This window comes from Acanthochromis polyacanthus, chromosome 1 (assembly GCF_021347895.1).
Source record: "Acanthochromis polyacanthus isolate Apoly-LR-REF ecotype Palm Island chromosome 1, KAUST_Apoly_ChrSc, whole genome shotgun sequence".
Taxonomy (NCBI): Eukaryota; Metazoa; Chordata; class Actinopteri; family Pomacentridae; genus Acanthochromis; species Acanthochromis polyacanthus.
Window position 1 is genome coordinate 15,091,426 of NC_067113.1, and position 19,684 is coordinate 15,111,109.

Genomic DNA, 19,684 nt, shown 5'->3' on the forward strand with positions numbered 1-19,684 from the left:
TTTTCTCGTCGGTGTGTCTGAGTCACATCTGTAATCCTTGTTTGATCTCTTCACAGGGGCTGGCTATGTTGTGTACGGGCTCGTAAGTGCTGCAGTGCCCAAAAAGCCACAATGAAAAAGGACTGTCCTGCTGGATTTTATTGTCTGATGCAGATGCAGATTCTGTATGTAATTCATCAACTCTCTGTTGTGCAGATGTCAGTACCAATACTGAATAGCAGTATGTTTCATGTTTGAAATCAGTACTTTAGAAATTGTACAAATCATGAACTGCAAATACTAATAAATATATACGAATATATATAAATTGCCTCTTGTGAAAACTTGATTCCTGCTGCAGGTGTTCTCTCTTCTGCTGCAAGTGTCATCATGAGCTTGTGTATTTTAAAAAAGCAAATGAAGAACTTGTATTTTTTTAAATAAAAATTTCATTACGTGGCTGCAGCCTATTTAAGATAATTTATTATTCAGACAGTGGGGGAATTTGAAGTGTTGCAGCAGTCCAAAGATTTAAAGAATGTAGTGCAAAATAAAAATAAACCAAAATATACACAAGTACTAGTTCTAAAAATAACATTATTGCACATATCAGTGGTATTGCATTACATTTTCTGATAACTAGAAATACTGAGTACTATTATTATTGCACAGATTGTACATAAGTAGAAAACTAAGCAAAGGGCATATATTCTAGTGTATGTAGAAAACAAGATATTGCACAAGATAAAGTGCAAAATGGCATCGGTTTAGATTGAGTTTATAATTTTTTTTAACACTTTTATGTAACAAATTGTGCCTTTTCTGATTCAAGTTATGGCAGAAATGTCTTCATTTATGTACAATGTTCAGGTTAAATCCTTTGCGTTATTCATGTGTTTATTAGGAGCAACAAATGCAAATGTTCTTAATATTGAAGGGAATATACAATACAGCCATGGCCATAAGTTTGGACACAACATGACTTATGTCTGTTTTGATGTCTATTACAGAACATAACTAATATTTTTTGACAGCACCAGTTTAATTAGTCAACAAATCAACAAGGGATATAATATTATCAATAAATTCCAACAATTGGAACAACTTTGTTCCCAAAACATAATATTAGAAGAAAATAACAAAAAAAAGCAGTACTTTCACAACCGAATTTGGTAAGAATAACAAAATCACACCAAACTCTTTTGATGTTTTTTAAAATATGAAACTTAATATAGTTCTCAGGAGTTTTGTATTATCACCCAAACACTTCAGTATTTTGTGGTATTTTCTAAGATTCACATGCGTCATGGTACTTGTGTCCAAACTTATGGCCATGGCTGTACCAGTCAAAGTTTGGACACACCTTCTCATTCAATGTTTTTTCTCTATTTTTACTACTTGCTACATTGAATACATCAAAACTATGAAGCACGATATTTGGAATTATGTAGCAAACAACTGTAAAATAACTCCAAATATGTATTATATTTTAGATTCCTCAAAATAGCCACATTTTTCTTTGATTACTGCTTTGCAAATCCTTGGCATTCTCTCAGTGAGCTTCATGAGGTAGTCCCCTGAAATGATATTCACTTCACAGGTGTGCCTCGTCAAGGTTAATTTGTGGAATTTCTTGCCTTCTTAATGGGGTTGGGACCATCAGTTGTGTTGTGCAGAAGTCGGGTTGGTGCACAGCTGACAGTCCTGTTTGACAACTGTTGGGGTTCATGAAGTCAAAAGGGCCAACAAGTGCTCAGCATCTCTGAGAACTCCTCCAAGGCTTTTGTAAGACCATTATGGTGACTACCTCATGAAGCTCATGGAGAGAAAGCAGTAATCAAAGCAAATGGTGGCTATTTTGAAAAATCTAAAATCTAAAAATTTCTTTTGTTTACTATATAATTCCATGTGTTCATTCATGGTTTTGATGCCTTCAGTGAGAATCTACAATGTAAATAGTCATGAAAATAAAGAAAAAACATTAAATGATAAGGTGTGTCCACACTTTGGCTGGTAGTGTGTCTCCTGCATCTCCCTGTAAATCTACACCTATGTAAAGTCTTTTTTTTTTAAGTCAGGCTACATTAGTTTCTGCCATTGTTTCTACAGTGTGCCTGCTGTATGTTTTTATTTCGGCCACTAGAGGGCACCACAAACCTTCCATTGCGGCGGCAGAGCCAGCTGCTCCTCAAACACATACCCAGCCAAGGCAAATTTTCCACTGATGCTGCACATCACGAACAAACTTTAAACTTAACCTCTCCTAAGTGATCCCTCGTAGTTTTGTTTCTTTCAGCATCTCGAGTGGATTGTGGGAAAACAGCCATGTCCAAACACAAAGAGATTTTTTGTTTACAAAGCGACAAAATCCACTTTAATTCCAGCTGACGTGAGAGTAAATAAATTCGATATGTTTGCCTGTTCCGCAAATAAAACATTTCCCCTCTCACTGTCTTTTGTGAAGTTGCATTGAAACTGGAAACTCATTAGATCGCCCAAACCAAAGGAATCCAGAGGAGGGGAGAGAAAATATGTCATGTCCAAACACCGGATCGCTCCTAGCGGGGGACATACATCAAGAGAGAGACAGAGCTTTCGTAAGAAGCCCGTCTGATTGTAAATTGAGAGTTGGGAACTGCCCCCCTATTAAGTAGCCGATGGTGGAAAGATTCTTCCCACTTGGAAAGAGGCTTTTCCTCCTTGGACATCTGCTGGCGGAGCTTCCAGTAGCCAGAGAGAGCAGAGAGGGGTCCAGCCGCAGCTCCTGAAACTTCTCTTACTTTCCAGAGGGGGAGGCTTCAAGCAGGCTGCTCTCAAGTTTGGTCCGTTCACTTTTTGGGGGACTTGAATAGGTGAGTACCAAAACTTTTATTTGCAGTAAGAAACTTATTCAGACACTTTAAATGACGAGAACTCAACTATTTTGCACCAAATTTGGAGAATTAATTGTATTTTTACGCATTTTTCGATTATGGTGCGTTTTGATCACTGCAATTTAGATGCATATTTAAGATGAAAAGTATTTGTTTAAGTTGTTTAACAAAGATTTTGGACTAAAATTTCTACATGAAACGTTGGATCACTTTTTTTTAATTGAACTGAGCTGAATGGAAATGCGCCTACAGGAGTTGTAAGATGCAGCCAGGCAACGTTGGAGCTGCAGATCTGGTGTATCTGTTGTGGTTTTAGACTTAATATGGTAATTTTTTGATTAGATGAGCCCCTTCTGTCCGAGGGGCCAAGAGATTCATTTCGGCTCCTGTAGCTGCAGTGTTCTTGCTTGTGCACCAGGCGGGGCGCACAGACTGTGGATACTTAAGTTGAGCTCAGACTGCTGTGTATTGAGTGGATGGGGTTTTCTTATCCTTTTGTACAAAGCCCTGAGTTAAAACCAAAAGTGGAATTAATATTTGTTGAAAAATGATCAGATTTAAGTCAACTTACAGATTCCAGTGAGTCCACATAAAAGCCATTGTCCTTCTTAATTAGAAATAAATACATCTAATCAAAGAGATGTGTTTGGGAGACTCCAAATAGTGTCCAAAAATATATATTTCTAGAAAAACTCTGCTGCAATTGAAATCCCCACTGTCATTTCATAAATCAAAATAAATCACCTTAACCAATAGGTAGCCAATAGTATCACAGACTGACTTTTTGGGATCTTTATAGCTCAATCAGCCTCCATCCCTGCAGGGTAAATGTTAGTAAGAATCCCAGGTACATGTAGTGATCTGCACAGCCAGCCGGCAAAATGATCAAAGCAACCAGAAAGCAATAAATTTCCAGTTAGTGCATCTGAAAATCCAACAGCATGTCTAAATGGGTTTTTTTTTTTTTCAATCCCTCATTACTAAATACCTACAGAGTGTTATTCGGCGCAAAGTATGTACCTCGGGGTATGGGCGTCAGCTGAAGGCAGGCAGCAAGGTGTGGCACTCATTGTGTAAGTTAGCCCAGATGGATCTAGCTGTATTTGTCGTCATGATGGAAAGCGATGATTAAATAATTAGAGCTGTCAGTCCGGATTCACGTTTTTAAAAGCTCTAACTCAGGTGAGCAGTGCAGGGTGCGCACACATTATGTAATTATAGTTAAAGGTGAATTCTGGTGCAGCACACAACAAAGTGAGACGTGCAGCTTCAACATTTTTTTTCTTGTCTTTGTCCTCAGTCTGATTGATGCGCTGCTGATCCTTTAGGGGCCAAACATGAAGATAGGGCTGTCACTGGCCACGGCTGCCTTCTTTGCAGCCCTGCTGTCCTCCATAGATGCTCAAGGTAAATGAAACCACCTGGTCTCGCCACACTTACATGCTCTATCCCACTCCTGTCTCTTTATCTCCTCACCCTCTCCTTTCACCTTTTATCTCCTCTGGTTAATTATGTTGCAGGAATTGATGTACTGATAAACTGAATAAAGTTATTCCACTTTCATGTGTATGCTATTTGACTATGTGACTGATTCCTTAATGACTGTCCTGCTTCTACCCCTCATTTGTAGCTTATTTTGTCGGATGTGTCCATCAGGACTCGTTACAGGCTTTGATGTGTAATCCAAAGCCCACATCCCATTTAGGCTGTAATTTAAATGGTTTTAACCGATACTTCAGGAGCAATTTTCTCATTCGCATTTGGCAAATGGAACAAACCGAGCACAGTAAAGTTTATTTCATTTCCAATTTCTAATTAAACGCACTAAATAGCAGGGCATATACTAAGAGCAGAACAAAAGTCATTTCATGGCTAATGTTTCCCCATAAATGTTTTAGCGGGGCTGTTGCTGTTCCAGTTTTATGATGGCAAGCCTCTGCACTTTTTCCTAAGCAAAAATGGGAAAACTGCCAAATCTTTGATAATTAAGCCCTGAAGTGCTAGATCTCATTTTTTTTAACCTTATTATGATTATGTTAGAGTTGTAGTTGAATCATTTAAATCTGTGTACCTTCTCTGCAATGGTTCTTGAATGGTTGCAGCACTACGTAAAACAGCATTTAAAATCATTAAATTACTTGTCATACAACAGTAACATAATAATAGTGGAGTCATTTAAAATACATCAGAAAGAATAAACTTAACATTAAAGTGGCTAAATGTAGTGTATAAAGTCGTACGATCAGTTTACTGAAAAAATTCAAACTGACAGCGCCCATTTAGAAGCATTGTCTTATTCTCAATGTTGTGGTACAGATGGAATGGTGTAATTTTGTGGGTAGGAAGTCTAATAAATGGAAATATCCATGGAAAATGCAAGTGATTAGAAACTGAAACATTGCGCTTTTTCCTTTCCAGCTCTGATTTTATGCTCATACAATACATCTCAGTTCAAGTTAAATGCTTTTGCCGAACATGTCACGAGAACTAACATGTCATACTCGGTTAAAAATCTGTTTTAGCAGCAGCAGTTTTGACAGAAAATGACTCAATGTCATATCAAATGCAAACATCAAATCCAAAATAATGACAAATATGGTATGGAAACCTTCTCTGATTTTTTTTTTTTCCATTTTGAAAGCTCTCTTGCATGGTGAGAGGAGTCTACTCTCACATATCTCCACTAACGGAATGGAAAGATGAAATACGAGAATAGCAAATTAATCCTCAGACAGCACAAAGACAAAGAGCCTTTCTCGGGCTTCTTTGCGGGCATTCGCAGAAATGCTGAGTTGCAAGACATATGGAAAGTTAATATGCAGTAATGTTTAATGTCAGCACATGTTGTGGAATTACTTTGGCATCTGTCCTGCCTCTTTGGGGAGAGTCAGTGTTTTTTCCTCCTCCTCTTGGTCTCTCCTCCTGGCAGTCGTTCAGGTCAGGATTGCTGGCTGGGTGACTGGAGACTGAGGTAACCCAACAGTAGCCAGACTCTGGCCCCTGAGAGCCAGAGGTGTCCTTTATTAGGAGTTGATGGGACAGACAGACATATAACAAGAGCGACCACAAGGTCCAAACTACAGGCCAGAGATTGTTATTTTGACAAAACCACCTTTGTTCCGCAAGTGTATTTTAAAACCAGAAGGCCATATGGTTGAGGAAATCATAACAGATTGAAACAACACGCTCAGACCATCTCGCCATGAACATCGGCAGGCATTTCATTCAACTCAAGACCCACCTAAAAGATTTTTTTTGAACCGACTTTTTCAATCCGTCATCCATCGCTGCACATCCGTACACCCACACACAAACACACACATCTATATCCCCCGTACCCTCATTTGGTGTTGGAGATGAGTACTCATGGAGAAATGGTTGGAAACACGGCCCATCGGGGCTCCTTGAGTTGATGTGCCAGGTTGGTGATCCTCCAATCCCAGTTTATCAATATTTGGCGGGCTCCTGTTTGTCATCTGCCTGTGCATTCAGTGTGTCCCAAGCTATGGCTTCCTCCTCATAGTGTATTTTACAATGATATTCTTGCCTCTCATGGCACTTCTTTTAACAGCACCCATACGGCAAAGCTCTTGCCAACGAATGCATGCTCACTGAACCTGACTTCATCCTCATCATGGTTATCACTGGTATCATGGTGGATGAATTAGTGCTTGATGAAGCACTACAAGCCAGTTCCAAGTGTGTTGTGCTAACCCTATTAACGTCTCGAATTTTCTTACAAATTCATAGAATGAATTCTCTCTTTTCTTTGAATTATTCATTTTGAGTATTTTTGCCATCAAATATCAATTAACCCCATATTAAGACTTTCTGCGACGCATGCAATATATCGAGGTTGTAGTCTGATTGCTAATAGATACATGAAGATCTGAAAATGTGAACTTTTATTAACAGTCGGTAACCTGCATTTCAATTTTTAGCTCTTCAAGTATTTGAATATGTCTTTTATGCATGTAAATTCCACATACTAAATGTCATATTTTAACCCCTTTACTTCACGTGCAGCCCACCAAGCGTAACAAAGAATATCATTTTAAAATATGTTTGTCATCTCTGTCTGTGTGGTCCCAACTGTACATGGAAAACTACTGTCCAGTCAATCAAAGTTGTTGAGTCAAACAACTTTCTCATGTACATTATGCATGATGCTGTGATCAAGTCAGCTCGATGTAAAGACGCGTGGTCTTGTCACACTGTATATGTGTTCTTGTATTTATTTTAATGTACACACTTTCCTCTGTTCCAGTACATTTGACTGTCTAAAGAAGTCTTGTTCTCTCATACCTTCTTGTGCATTTTGCTGTCATTGAAAAAGTACACAAGAGTCTACAGTGACGAATTGTGTATTCTTTTTAAAAGGTTTGCAATGGATGTGTGCCACTCACTTGTGTAAAGAGTCTTAACCAAATAAACAACAAACCACGTTATGTCTCTGAAATATGTTTATATACGATGTATATATAACATATGGTGTTCAATTTTGTCAAGAGTTACCACAACAACTATATGGCAAGCTTGATTCCATTGTATAATCAGTAACTTGAGAATGAAGTCACTGTTGTGTTTTTGTAATACTGAGCTCAGCTCCATCATAAAAGCAGTTTAGAATGAGGTTGAGGCATGCGTTGTGATGACTGCACTTAGCATGTGTTGGATGGTTCACTCATTGTTTGCACTGTGGTAGAGTTTGTGTGGAGTCATGCACATGATGTGTTTGCCAGTGCTTGAGTTGCTGGCCATCTCGGTTGGGCAACTCAAACAAGTGCCATTTTGATCCAAAATGGCTTCTCACACTTTTTCATTGTTGTCACATGTTTCTCACCCTCACAAACGGACGTCAGTGCTGTGTGTCTGCCCCCAACAACGAACAAGTCCACTTCAGTCATGAAGTGTTTGTCGTTGGGGTTCATGTGAATGCTTGATTAAAAAAACGCCTGATTTGCTCAGAAATACAACCATACTTATACACGCCTTTGCATGTATTGTGAATAACGGTGTTTCATCTTTTATTTGCAGTGGAACCGCCGTCAGACTTGAAATTTAAAATTCTAAATGAGAACACAGTGGAAATGTCATGGACAAGGCCCTCATCAAGGATAGAGGGCTTCAGAATACAAGTTGTATCAGATGCAGGTCAGTACTTATGCTGGTGTTCTTAAACCGCAAGCACAGATGGAAACAGTTTATGCATACACTGCACCCAAACAGCCTTATAACTTCTAGATTTCTTCTCCTTAGATGAACCGACCAGAGATTTTACCCTGGATGCTTATACCACTACCACCTCCATCACTGATCTGACCCCTGACCTGGACTACTCAGTGTCCATAAACTCCTATGATGGGTCTGAGGAGAGCATCCCCATCTTTGGACAACTGACTAGTAAGTACATGTGGTTTGAATATTTTCAGATCTCTTTAAGGCATATTTATACTTTTTTCACAATAACACGCTTTTAGTAGCACTACTTTAGAGTTATTTTATGTGAACTAATACTATTATATTCTCTTGTAATGTTAAAGTAACCCAAGTGTGTAATCATAAGATGTACTTATGTAGTCAGAAATCTCTCCATGAATGCTGTTCTTTAACTTTTTCATGGATTTCTAGAAATTCATTTGTATGCTGATGTCCATTAGTGGGACAGCAAAAAGTAAAATCACTATGGGAACAACTGAAATACATAAATACAATAAATAAATCATATAATATGCTAGAACCCATTTCTATCCAGCCACAAAGTATGCAGGAAAATAGGGAGAAATCATATCTGTTTACTGGCTCTTGAACTGCACACTGTTTATAGCTAATGCAGCACAACGTTCTGTGTTTGTGTGCATGTGGTTTTGTTCCTGTGCACCAGCGTTTTATGATGTGTTGATTTTCTTGCCTTTTTCCGCTATGAAAAAGTACACAGTGAATCAGGGGTGGCAATGTGCTGCGCTAACTCACCAAGTGTTTCCTGTGTTTTCAGTCCAGTCCAGTAATACCAGTGGACGAGTCAGGAGGCCACAGTCAGATGCACTGAGTGAGTATGTTCACCATGATGCCAACCAAAATCTGAACTGCACAGGGTTTTCCAACTTTTTTAAAACATATTTTTTCCCGTCACGACTGTGATCGTGATGTTTTTTTTCCCATGGAATAATTTGGTTAGTCATGCATTTTACCTTCGGTTGGGGCTGTCACTGGTTCGACAGACAGGGTTTCAACAGTGACTGGGAAGGCACACATTGGTTCCTTTAATTGAAACCAGTGGGTGCATCAAGAAAAAAAAAAAGGAAAGGAAGCCTTGAAGCAAGAGACAATGGTTCTGTTATGTGTCGTTGAGAGGAGAGGAGCAGGAGGGGGTTGTCAACCGGTGATGTCAACCTAGAAGCAAATTCCATCCCTTTTAACTGTTTAAAGATGAGCTATAGCTCTTAATAAGATGTCAACTGCCCTCTGTTCATGTCATGAGACCAGTCTGTGGTGAGTGACAGGACATTCTTGCTTTTTCCCCCCGACTTGATGATTGGAAAACTATAATCGCGCTTCCAGATTTACTTAAACTCTTTGTTAAACATTTGTAAAGTCTTTCACAACCACCCAAATAGTTTGACTGAACTCCTGCTCCTGAAACTGTCATTATTCAACATGAGGTCAGAGCGTTTCGACCAAAAAATTTCCTTTTGAGAGTTGGGCTTAAGAGATGCGAGGAATAGAAGTCAGAGTCAATGAGACCAGGGGGAATGAGGATTAAAGTCCATCCACATAAGCCCAGCCAATTATTCCAAAAGAGTCATCTTAAATGTTCCAGAAAATTTCATCGATGATTTAAAGCCCAGTGGATTTGAAAGTATAAAAGTGAACATTGCTGGTGGAACCTCTGCAGAATGTTTAGTCTATAAAGCCACATTTTTGCCTCCGTCTGCTGGGATTACTATACCAGCCCACCGTTTGGCATCTGCTGATTTTTCCTTTGATGTCAGAATGCATATCTCTCAGCCTTTCAAGTAACTGTCAAGGCTGAGATTTTATTTAGGTCGACAGAAAAAAATAGGCCAATGTGAAATATGGTTCCAAGACCTGCTGCCATACCTTTATTGGCACTTTTTTGAAAAAGAGACTGGTTCAGTTTGAGACATAAAAGATGTGGTTTCCTGCTTGCTGACTTTTTACACTTGTCATTAAACCCAAGCTCCACTTTCTAATCTGAATCAATCAAAATATGTTGCATCATTTCAGATTGATTTATGGTTCTGCTCTTGACTGACTGGTTTTCTTTCTCCTCTGTCTTTCCCCAGAGTGTTCGGTCAGTGCAATCGCAGACTTGGTTTTCCTGGTAGATGGCTCATGGAGTGTTGGCAGAGAAAACTTTAAACACATCCGCAGTTTTATTGCCGCGCTGGCAGGGGCTTTTGACATTGGAGAGGACAAAACTCGGGTGGCTGTGGTTCAGTACAGCACAGACACCCGCACAGAGTTCCCCCTCACCCGTTACACCAGGAGAGGAGACCTGCTCCAAGCCATCAACTCGCTGCCATACAAAGGAGGGAATACTATGACAGGTAGGTTATCAGAGGGAGAAGGAAATGAAAGGGTTTAAATTCTGTTATGCAAAGTATTTACATTTCATATATACTTCTTTTTTAAGGTGATGCCATAGATTACCTGCTGAAAAACATCTTCACTGAGGCAGCTGGATCCAGGAAAAGTTTTCCAAAGGTAGCCATGATCATCACTGATGGAAAATCCCAAGACCCAGTGGAGGAGTATGCTAAAAGACTTAGGAACATTGGAGTGGAAATATTTGTTCTAGGTACGGTTTATTATTCAGTGTTTTGTTGAATTGTGCTCTCCCATGTGAAAGTCTGCCTGTTCTTGGAAGCTATTTGGTTTTCCATTGATTGCTCATTGTAAAATCTGTTTTTGACTCAGAAAACGTGAAATACGGCTGTTTTTTTCTGTCATAAGCAATACTATAAAACCGTCAACAGTCTGACACATCTGTAAAGCAGACTGTAAGAACATAAGAGTTACTGGTGTTGTTGTACATTTTCCCACTCAGGTATCAAAGGAGCAGATGAGGACGAGCTCAGGGAAATGGCCTCCACACCTCACAGCAGACATGTGTATAACGTGCCCAACTTTGATCAGATCCAAGAAGTACAGAAAAGGATCATCGGAGAAGTATGCGCCGGTGTTGATGAACAGCTCAGCTCGTTGGTCAGCGGAGAAGAAAGTGAGTCACATGATATTTATTAAGTCAGCATATATGGTTGTGCAGTTTGCATATAAAGTGCTGGGATTGATTGATTATAAAGGTTTTTCATTTTTGGTGATTATTTCAAAAGTGGACAATCAATCCCTGAATTGTGTAATCATTGCAGTTCTAATTTGGATGGTACATCTGAGAGGTCAATGCAAAAATGAAGTCTCAAAAGTTTAACTCTCCAACAAAATATTTTCTTGTTTCCTGTAATTATTTTCAGTGGTGGAGCCCGCCGCTAACCTGCAGGTCACTGAAATTTCATCTAAGTCAATGAGAGTGACATGGGATGCATCCTTGGGAGAGATCACAGGCTACAAGCTCACCCTGGTTCCCATGCTCCCTGGAATGAAGCGCCAAGAGCTGTACATTGGACCCACGCAGACATCCATCAATGTTCGTGACCTTTCCCCTGAGACTGAGTATGAGATCACCTTGTACGCCCTCAAAGGTCTGACTCCCAGTGAACCCATCATGGCGATGGAGAAGACTCAACCTGTTAAGGTGTCAACAGGTATGGTGATTTATTGTGCATGTGTAATTTACCTTTATGCTAGACATACCAAAAGTCACAGGGTCACAGTGACTCTCTGACAGTCATGTAATTGTAGACAATATGCTAAATTATAGACTAAACCATCATTTCTTGTCTCTCTCAAGAATGCTCTCTCGGAGTGGATGTGCAGGCCGATGTGGTCCTCCTGGTTGATGGCTCATACAGTATTGGATTACAAAACTTTGCCAAAGTCCGTGCCTTCTTGGAGGTTCTGGTCAATTCTTTTGACATTGGACCCAGCAAGGTCCAGATCAGTTTGGTCCAGTACAGCCGTGATCCACACACTGAGTTTGCCCTCAACACCCACCATGACATTAGTGCTGTAGTCAAAGCTGTACGCAGCTTCCCCTATCGTGGCGGTTCCACTAATACTGGCAAGGCCATGACCTACGTCCGAGAGAAGATCTTTATTCAGGCTCGTGGAGCGAGACAAAATGTCCCCCGTGTCATGGTCCTGATCACAGACGGAAAATCATCTGACTCTTTCAAGGATGCAGCCACCAACTTGAGGAATATTGATGTGGAGATCTTTGCCGTTGGTGTGAAGGATGCGGTGAGGTCAGAGCTGGAGGCCATTGCTAATCCACCATCAGACACTCATGTGTATGAAGTGGAGGACTTTGATGCCTTTCAGAGGATCTCCAAGGAGCTGACTCAGTCCATCTGTCTGAGGATTGAACAGGAGCTGCTCAACATCAAAAAGAGAAGTAAGTCAAAGAAGGATTAGAGGACAGAAAAGGAGTAGAATATCTGAACTCTTTAACTGTGACCTGGAGTGCAGCCACATAATATTGCCTTAACTTCTTGGCATGAGTCATGATTTACTTTTCTTTTGGATGATTACCATATGTTAGCACCTTTGTCCTGGCCCATGCCATATTTTATTAGACACTGTGCCATCTGGCTATTTCGGCTAGATTGCTAGCAGTAGGTGCAATGGCAAAAAGCCAACGCAATCAAGAAAAAGCTAAACAGTGGTAATACTTTGTAAATTGCTGTCAGACATGGCACAGGCAAAATTTAATCAACTCACTTCACCATAGTATGCCAATAAACATACCACAAAACCACATACGTGCTTCTCGAATGAGCTCTATCACACTATCTGTTATCACTTACTGTTTGAAAACACTGCAGCTACTGGAACAACAGTTAGTGCTATCTCAACTTGGCCGCAATTTTTATTGAAAGGGCCAATACAGCTTTGAGAGAGAATAGAGCTGTGGCTGTTTGACACCAAACCACACCATACTTGTTAGAAAGAACAGAAACATTTTTACAGTAACCTCAGAACTTTTGCAGATTTACAGTGCAATATGTAACTTGCAACTTTCACCTGATGAGATTTGAGCTTGTGCACGGCCTTTAAAAGACAGACACTTTCAACAAGTCCTCTTTGTTTTTCAGGTCTGCTTCCACCCACTGACTTGACATTCTCAGAGATCACCTCCCGAAGCTTCCGCTCAACCTGGATAGCTCCTGCTGCCAGAGTCTTGTCTTACTTGGTCCGTTTCCGCAAGGCTGAAGACATCACCGGAGACTACATTTCCCTCGCAGTGGCTGGTGACACTACTACAGCAGTTCTTCCCCACCTTGTCCCCCTCACCACCTACGAAGTCAATGTCTTTGCTCAGTACGATAAAGGAGACAGTTTCCCATTGACTGGGGAAGAGACCACTCTCGAAGGTAAGAGATTTACAGTGATGTGGCATGGTCAAACTTCAGCCGTCAAAATAAGAATATTTATTTAGCTTTACTGTTCTTTCCTTTTCAGAGCAAGGGACCGTACGAAACTTACGAGTGACAGAGGAGACAACAAACAGTTTTAGGGTATCATGGCAAGCAGCTCCAGGTGCAGTGATCAGGTACCGCCTGTCCTATGTCCCGAAAAGTGGCACAGGAGAGATACTGCAGGCTCAAACCATCGGACCAGAGACAACCATCGTTCTCCAGGAGCTTTTCCCCATCACCACCTACCGTGTGTCTGTGTCTGCTGAGTATGCAACTGGTGTAGGAGATGAGATGCAGGTGGATGGTACTACCAAGGAAGGTGAGTCAGCAAAAAGGAAGTGTTGTGAAATTTTCTCCGCATTAAACAGGAATCAGTTTTCTCATCCGTTCGTCTTTGCTTCCAGTCCGTGGCTCTCCTCGTGACCTCCGTGTCTTTGATGAGACCATATCTACAATGAAACTGGCTTGGCAGGCTGCTCCCGGAAACGTCCTTCAGTACCGCATTGCCTTCAAACCTGCCGAGGGAGGCGAAAGGAAGGAGATATCTGTCAAGGGAGATACCACCCAGGCTCTGCTGAAGAACCTGCAACCAGCCACTGAATATGAGCTGTTTGTTAGCGCTCGCTATTCTTCTGGTTTGGGTGATCCTCTTCTGGGAACAGGAACCACCTTAGAGGGTAAGGGAGAACTGCTCACTTGAAACCTTTGAAGCATTGCAGGATTATATCTGTGGCCAATGTGTGACAGAAATGTGAAGCACGCTTTGTGGCTGTGGGCAGGAGCAAGAGAGCACTGCTGAGTAGACAAATACATTACTGTGTTCTGTTTCTTTTCAAGAAACCTCAGGTTTAGACAAGCACATTTAGGGAAATTTTGTTGTTTAGTATGTCCAGCTTTTCAAACTCCTGTGTGGTGTAAAACTGCTGAAATTAGGTCATTTGTCTCCCTCCCTCCTTGAAGTCTATACAAGAATGTAACATCTGGAATTTCTCACAGGCGACTACATCAGAATTGTGGAAGTTTGTGTTTTTACTTTGCAAGACTGGTCGAGTGTATGACTTGCGGTTGATGAGGAAAGGACGGAATGTGGCACTTGATGTAGTTCTTCTGGCATGGTCTGTAGGTTAGGGTGGCTTTGCCGCCCATGAAGGCAGAGGGATGGAAGTGGGTGTGGAATGCTTGTAAACCTAGAAAACTTATGGAATGGCTTCGAGTAGACTTTGAGAGCCATATGTCTGCCTGGTAATACATTTACATCATGGCCCGGCTGGGATATGATTTATTATTTCACAACGGTTTATAAGATGCACAGGGGGGAGGGTATCTCAGAGACTATGTCATTCTATCTCTAGATAATTGTTTCTGATCACTGGCTGTCAGTTTAGCTTATCTGGCAAAAATCAATAATCAGCAGCTGTGGGCGGTGCTATAGAAGACACAACAAGGCAGGTCTCCAGTTGATTTCTGACATGCCACAGGAAATTAAGTCAAAGAGATCTGTTTTGAGAGTGAAAGGAAGAAGTTCTTAGATCTGGTGGGGGGTCAAAAACAAAGGTACTGCATCCTGCTGAGGAGAATGTCAGTGACTGCAAAACTAATTAAATGGGTATAAAACCAGAAGAATTTTCTCAGCAGAGCATTGAAAAAAGGGGATGCTATGCTGCATATGTTAACTTCTGAACTGGATTGTACAAAAAAATCATTTGCTTGGTTTAAAGATGATTAAATGATGCTTGTGGTCAGATAAAATGCATTGCTGTTGTGGGCCAACTGTCAATGACGGGACAGAAAAGAAATTAGGCTTGGCTGGATTCAGTTATGAGCTTTCTTTTTGGGTGCTTACAGATCAGAGAGGGACTTGTGAAAAAAGAAGAAAAAAGTGGGACAGTGTTCAATTCATCATTTTGAGTGCCAAGAAGAAAATGACATTGGTGGCTGTCTTTCATCATGTCCAAGTTTTTCTCAACCTGAAATGGACAGACAGATCAAAGCTGTTCTGTTTAGCTTAATACAGAGAGTGGAGTTCTTGGTTCTTAATGTTGCCTGCTTACATTTCTGGGTGTATCTGAATTTAATGCAGTCATCTATTGCAGACCACATCAATCTGTACAGACTGAATAAGAGGACTCCAATGTATTTTGTGTCCTGAAGTAATAAACAAATTTTCCATTTTGAATTTACCACTTCAATAACACATGTTTGTTTATATTTCGGAGAGTGACATGTGAAAAGGAAGAACGTTCTCTTTGCTATGATTTTCCTCTTTTTCCCCCCCCTCGTCGTTCCCACATTGACCAAATGGTATGGCTTTGATTACAGAGTTGGTTTCCACAGGTCAAATCTGAGCTGTCATCAGCCACACACCCCCACAGGAAAAAGCTCCATGACACAGCACTTTGTTTGGCCATCTCTATTAAGCTGTCATGATGTCAGCATGCCAAAACACTGATCTCATTGTTAGGAGTGCCACTCTTTTCAAATGACCCACTCTGTGAAGTCCATGTAGGCGAGAGCTGGAAGACAGAGACCGGCACAAAGGCCTCCCTTGTGGCTAACAGAGGATGGTGGCCAATACAGGAGTCTTGAGCAGAATTATAACAACCTGAAATGAGTCAGTAGGAACAGAGAGAAGGTGTCACAGGGGATGCTTAGATGGATGTCCCAGATGTGAATATTAGACATAAAACATGGCAAAATTATTTACTTAAGAAGAGGAACATGTGGAAGATGTTACCTAAGAGTACCTTGGAAGCTGGATGAGCTGGCTGTCTGATCTCAGAGAGAACTGTCTGTTCGTCTTCCTCCAGGGTGGGGCAAAGGACAGGCAGAGACAAAGGGAGAGGATGAGAAAAACAAAAAGGAAAAAGGGATACTTCAAAATATGAACCACAATGCCTAAGGGTGGCCTGGTGGATAAAAAGTCTCAGCAAATAACTGAGAGGTCAAATGTTCAAAGCCCAAAGCAGTAATTGTACCTTAATCTTAAACAGTGCTTGAATGACACCTCAAATCATTTCACATATGGCACTGGGTTCTTTTTTTATCTTTAACTTGAAGAACAGCACAGCACCAGGTGAAACAGTAACATCTTGGTTTGATTCCCTCTTAAGCTGGTGCCTCTGGCTACTTTCCGGCAGTGCCAGTCTCCTTCAGTAGTGTTTGCCAGACTGTTTTTCTCGAACACTGTAAAGGTCCTTTGAGGTAAAAGGCCAGGGACAGACGACCTTTTTGGCTAACAGACAGTGAAGGATTCATCTTGGTGCCTGATGTGTATTCCTTAGTGAACCAAGAGCAATAAAGTGAGGGAAGTTTGAATTTGGGTGCCAGTGCTTAGATGGCACTTTGAAGAAGCAGTGTATTTCCTGGAGTGACTTTTTGAGGAGTTTACAGAGCAAACAAGACTGAGTGTGTCCAAGCTTAGTCTAAGCATTAAGCAACATTTTGGTACTGAGATCCAAATGATTATACCCAATCACAAGGTTGTGGACAAGGATATGCACTGGTCTAATGCGGTTTTTCAAGTCATGCAGAAGTAAAAAGTGCTGTCAGGCTCATAGTGTTTTATGTGCATTTTTCCTGCCAGCTGCTATGATTGTTTTTTTCTCAAGTGCACTCATCTATATTTGCAAGCTTTAGACATCTTTGGCTGCTGATGTGAAAGTTATGTCAGCACATGCCCTTCAGAAAACTCTTTTAGATGATCTTCAGTTGTGTCATACGTGGTTTTTCAGAGACATGGGTGAGGCTTTAATGGGAATTTTTGAGTTGCCCTCGTACCAGAGCTTAATTTTACAGTCCCTCGCCTTGATGGGTAGGATGCAATATGAAGTGGGTGAAATGTTATTTTTTTAAAAACAACACTGTTATTTAAACAATGCAGCAAGATGTGCACATATTTTTGAAAGAAAATTTGGCATCGAAAAACTGACTGAATGAATGGATGTTTACTGCACTGCTGCAGAGATTTTGCTCAGTCTGTAGACCATGTGTTTCATGTATGTGTGCTTTTCTTCTTGGAGCGGCTCCTTCTCTTAAGCTTGTCTGCAAGTACTGATGAAAAGTGAGCCACTGCCTGCAGAAGTCATTATCTTGTGATCCCTTCGCCCTTGGTTCACACACAGCCGGAAAAGTCAGTCAAGTTCATCCGCTTGCTTTTGTGCTTGGCAGAGACAATCCTTTTGATGGAGTGATCTGGGTATTTATAAGTGGGCCACACTGTTTTCATGGTCCTCCAAAATCTGGAACGCTTCATTAGTCTGTGGTCGTGGCCATTACTCTTGATAAGTGGCCTCTGCTCTCAAGGTGCAGATCGCTCTGCTTGGCAGGCTCGGCTGCTGCTGTTATTTCTGTTCAGATCAGTTTCCAGTTCATCTGGAATGGATGGATGCAGAGAAGGACACGTAGGGCGACAGATGGACACCGCGGCCGCCTTGTTGCCTAACATTTCTTAATCTTTTGTGGTAGATGTGCTGCATTTCATTCTTTGCAAGTTCTTTTTTTTATTAAGCTTCATTTGGTGAGGTTTGACAAATGAGGTTTGAGTGAGACCACCCAGCTGCACTGCTCGGCTATGATTATATCGTCATTAGCTGCTGGCATGTAGGGTTTAGGAGCTTGAATGAGGATCAGGATCCCGGAGGTTGTGTGGGAAGCTATATGTGGCAGCCCATCCTCTTGTGGTAGATCCAGCTCCACTATATGGCAGCCAGACCCCTGAGTCCATCTCAACATGGGTATCCCTCACAGCCAAGCATGTGCTCGCTGCTTAGCACGAAACACCACCACAAAATTCCCTACGCCGCAATTCTGCGCCTTTCTCCTTTCATGATGGTCTCCGAGGACAAGTGAGCCGAATGAGAGAAAGGGAGAGCGCAACATCTGCAATTGTAGCAGACACACTTTTGTGGATTGGGTTTCCTCTGTTTCAATGGAAAACTAAAGTGCTGCTGGGAGAGGTGCTGAGGATATGTGATTAGTTTTGCAGAAAATTTTCCAACCGTCTCGTGGTATGAAGGGAGAAAATCAGGTTCGACAGATCCTGAGGGGTCAAAGCGCAGACAGATGAGTGATTGTTAGCGGTTTATCACCGGAGTTTTTCGTTTTGTCCATTTTTGTGTCTCACTCACATCCTCAAATCTTCATCTATCTGGATTAGAAACGCACACCATCTGGAGAAAGCTGTCACTGGGCTGGAGAGCCTAGAGTATATTTTTACCTTAGCAAAAACACCACTATCTTAATCCACTTACTATGCACCAAAGCAAATCTAAACAAAGAAAATGCTTACTTTCTGAGTTGCAGTATTTACTTCCTTGTTTCCATATCTATTACATGCTGGCTGATCTACTTCTGTGAGTAATGCTGTTCCTGTTCTTTTAATCACAGAGCTCGGCTCACCCAGGGACTTGGTGACCAGAGACGTCACTGACACTAGTTTTGGCGTGTCTTGGGCCGCGGCTCCGGGTAACGTTCGTCAGTACCGCATCATGTGGAAATCTCTGTTCAGCGAGGAATCTGGCGAAAAGACAATTCCAGGAGGCACCACCGCCACAGTTCTGGACGGGCTCACACCAGAGACACGCTATCAGGTGTCTGTGTATGCTGTCTATGGCCACGGAGAGGGTCAGCCACTGGTTGGAGAGGAAACCACAGATAGTAAGTCATTTTACTCTTCAATCACACACTTACTCCCCTGTCCGTTTTTTGTTTCTTTCTTTTTCTTGGCATTTTTCTGTTTTTTCCCTTTTCTTCGCTAATGTTTTTTGGAGTTTCTCAAATGGTGGGGATACCTCGAAAGTGTGAAATGCGTGTGATGCAACTTCACGACTGTAAAAGCATAAAAGCTTTATGACCACGAAGGGACAGCTGCTCTGATTTTTCATAGTGTAATAGATCTTTCTAAAACCAAAGATTGCAGGTTTAGCTGAATACAAATACAGTTTAAGAGATCATTGCTAAGCAATTTGTGGCAATGACGCTGGTTTGAAAATTATCCTGGAAATACTGTTTGAAAGTTCCATTTTAAGTTTTTTTTGTTGAAATAAGGATCTGTCAGCAACACTTACTGCTCATTCTGTTGAGTCTACAGATAACGTCATAGCTGCTGGCATTCATCTGAGCCATCAAGGATATAGAGGCTTCACACGCACATCTTTAAGACTGTGGATGTGTGTTATATATATGTGTAAAAGTGATGTCATGTCCAACACACCTGCACACCGTTTCCATGGGAGATGCAGAACAGATAGACACCGGCCTCTCCCTTGTTAGACT

At 41.3% G+C, this 19,684-nt stretch overlaps 1 protein-coding gene across 1 annotated transcript in view; it reads left to right on the plus strand.

Moving 5' to 3' along the window:
* Positions 1–2,391: 2,391 nt before the first annotated feature.
* The window catches only part of col12a1a (collagen, type XII, alpha 1a), a 57,558-nt gene continuing 40,265 nt past the window's right edge, over positions 2,392–19,684 (plus strand). The window contains 14 exon segments of the mRNA XM_051950556.1: positions 2,392–2,831; positions 4,153–4,259; positions 7,890–8,006; positions 8,112–8,255; positions 8,848–8,901; positions 10,160–10,423; positions 10,510–10,674; positions 10,924–11,097; positions 11,348–11,638; positions 11,785–12,387; positions 13,088–13,366; positions 13,455–13,730; positions 13,816–14,088; positions 18,797–19,066. Coding sequence (XP_051806516.1) covers positions 4,190–4,259; positions 7,890–8,006; positions 8,112–8,255; positions 8,848–8,901; positions 10,160–10,423; positions 10,510–10,674; positions 10,924–11,097; positions 11,348–11,638; positions 11,785–12,387; positions 13,088–13,366; positions 13,455–13,730; positions 13,816–14,088; positions 18,797–19,066 — 2,980 coding nt within the window. The 5' untranslated portion in view covers positions 2,392–2,831; positions 4,153–4,189.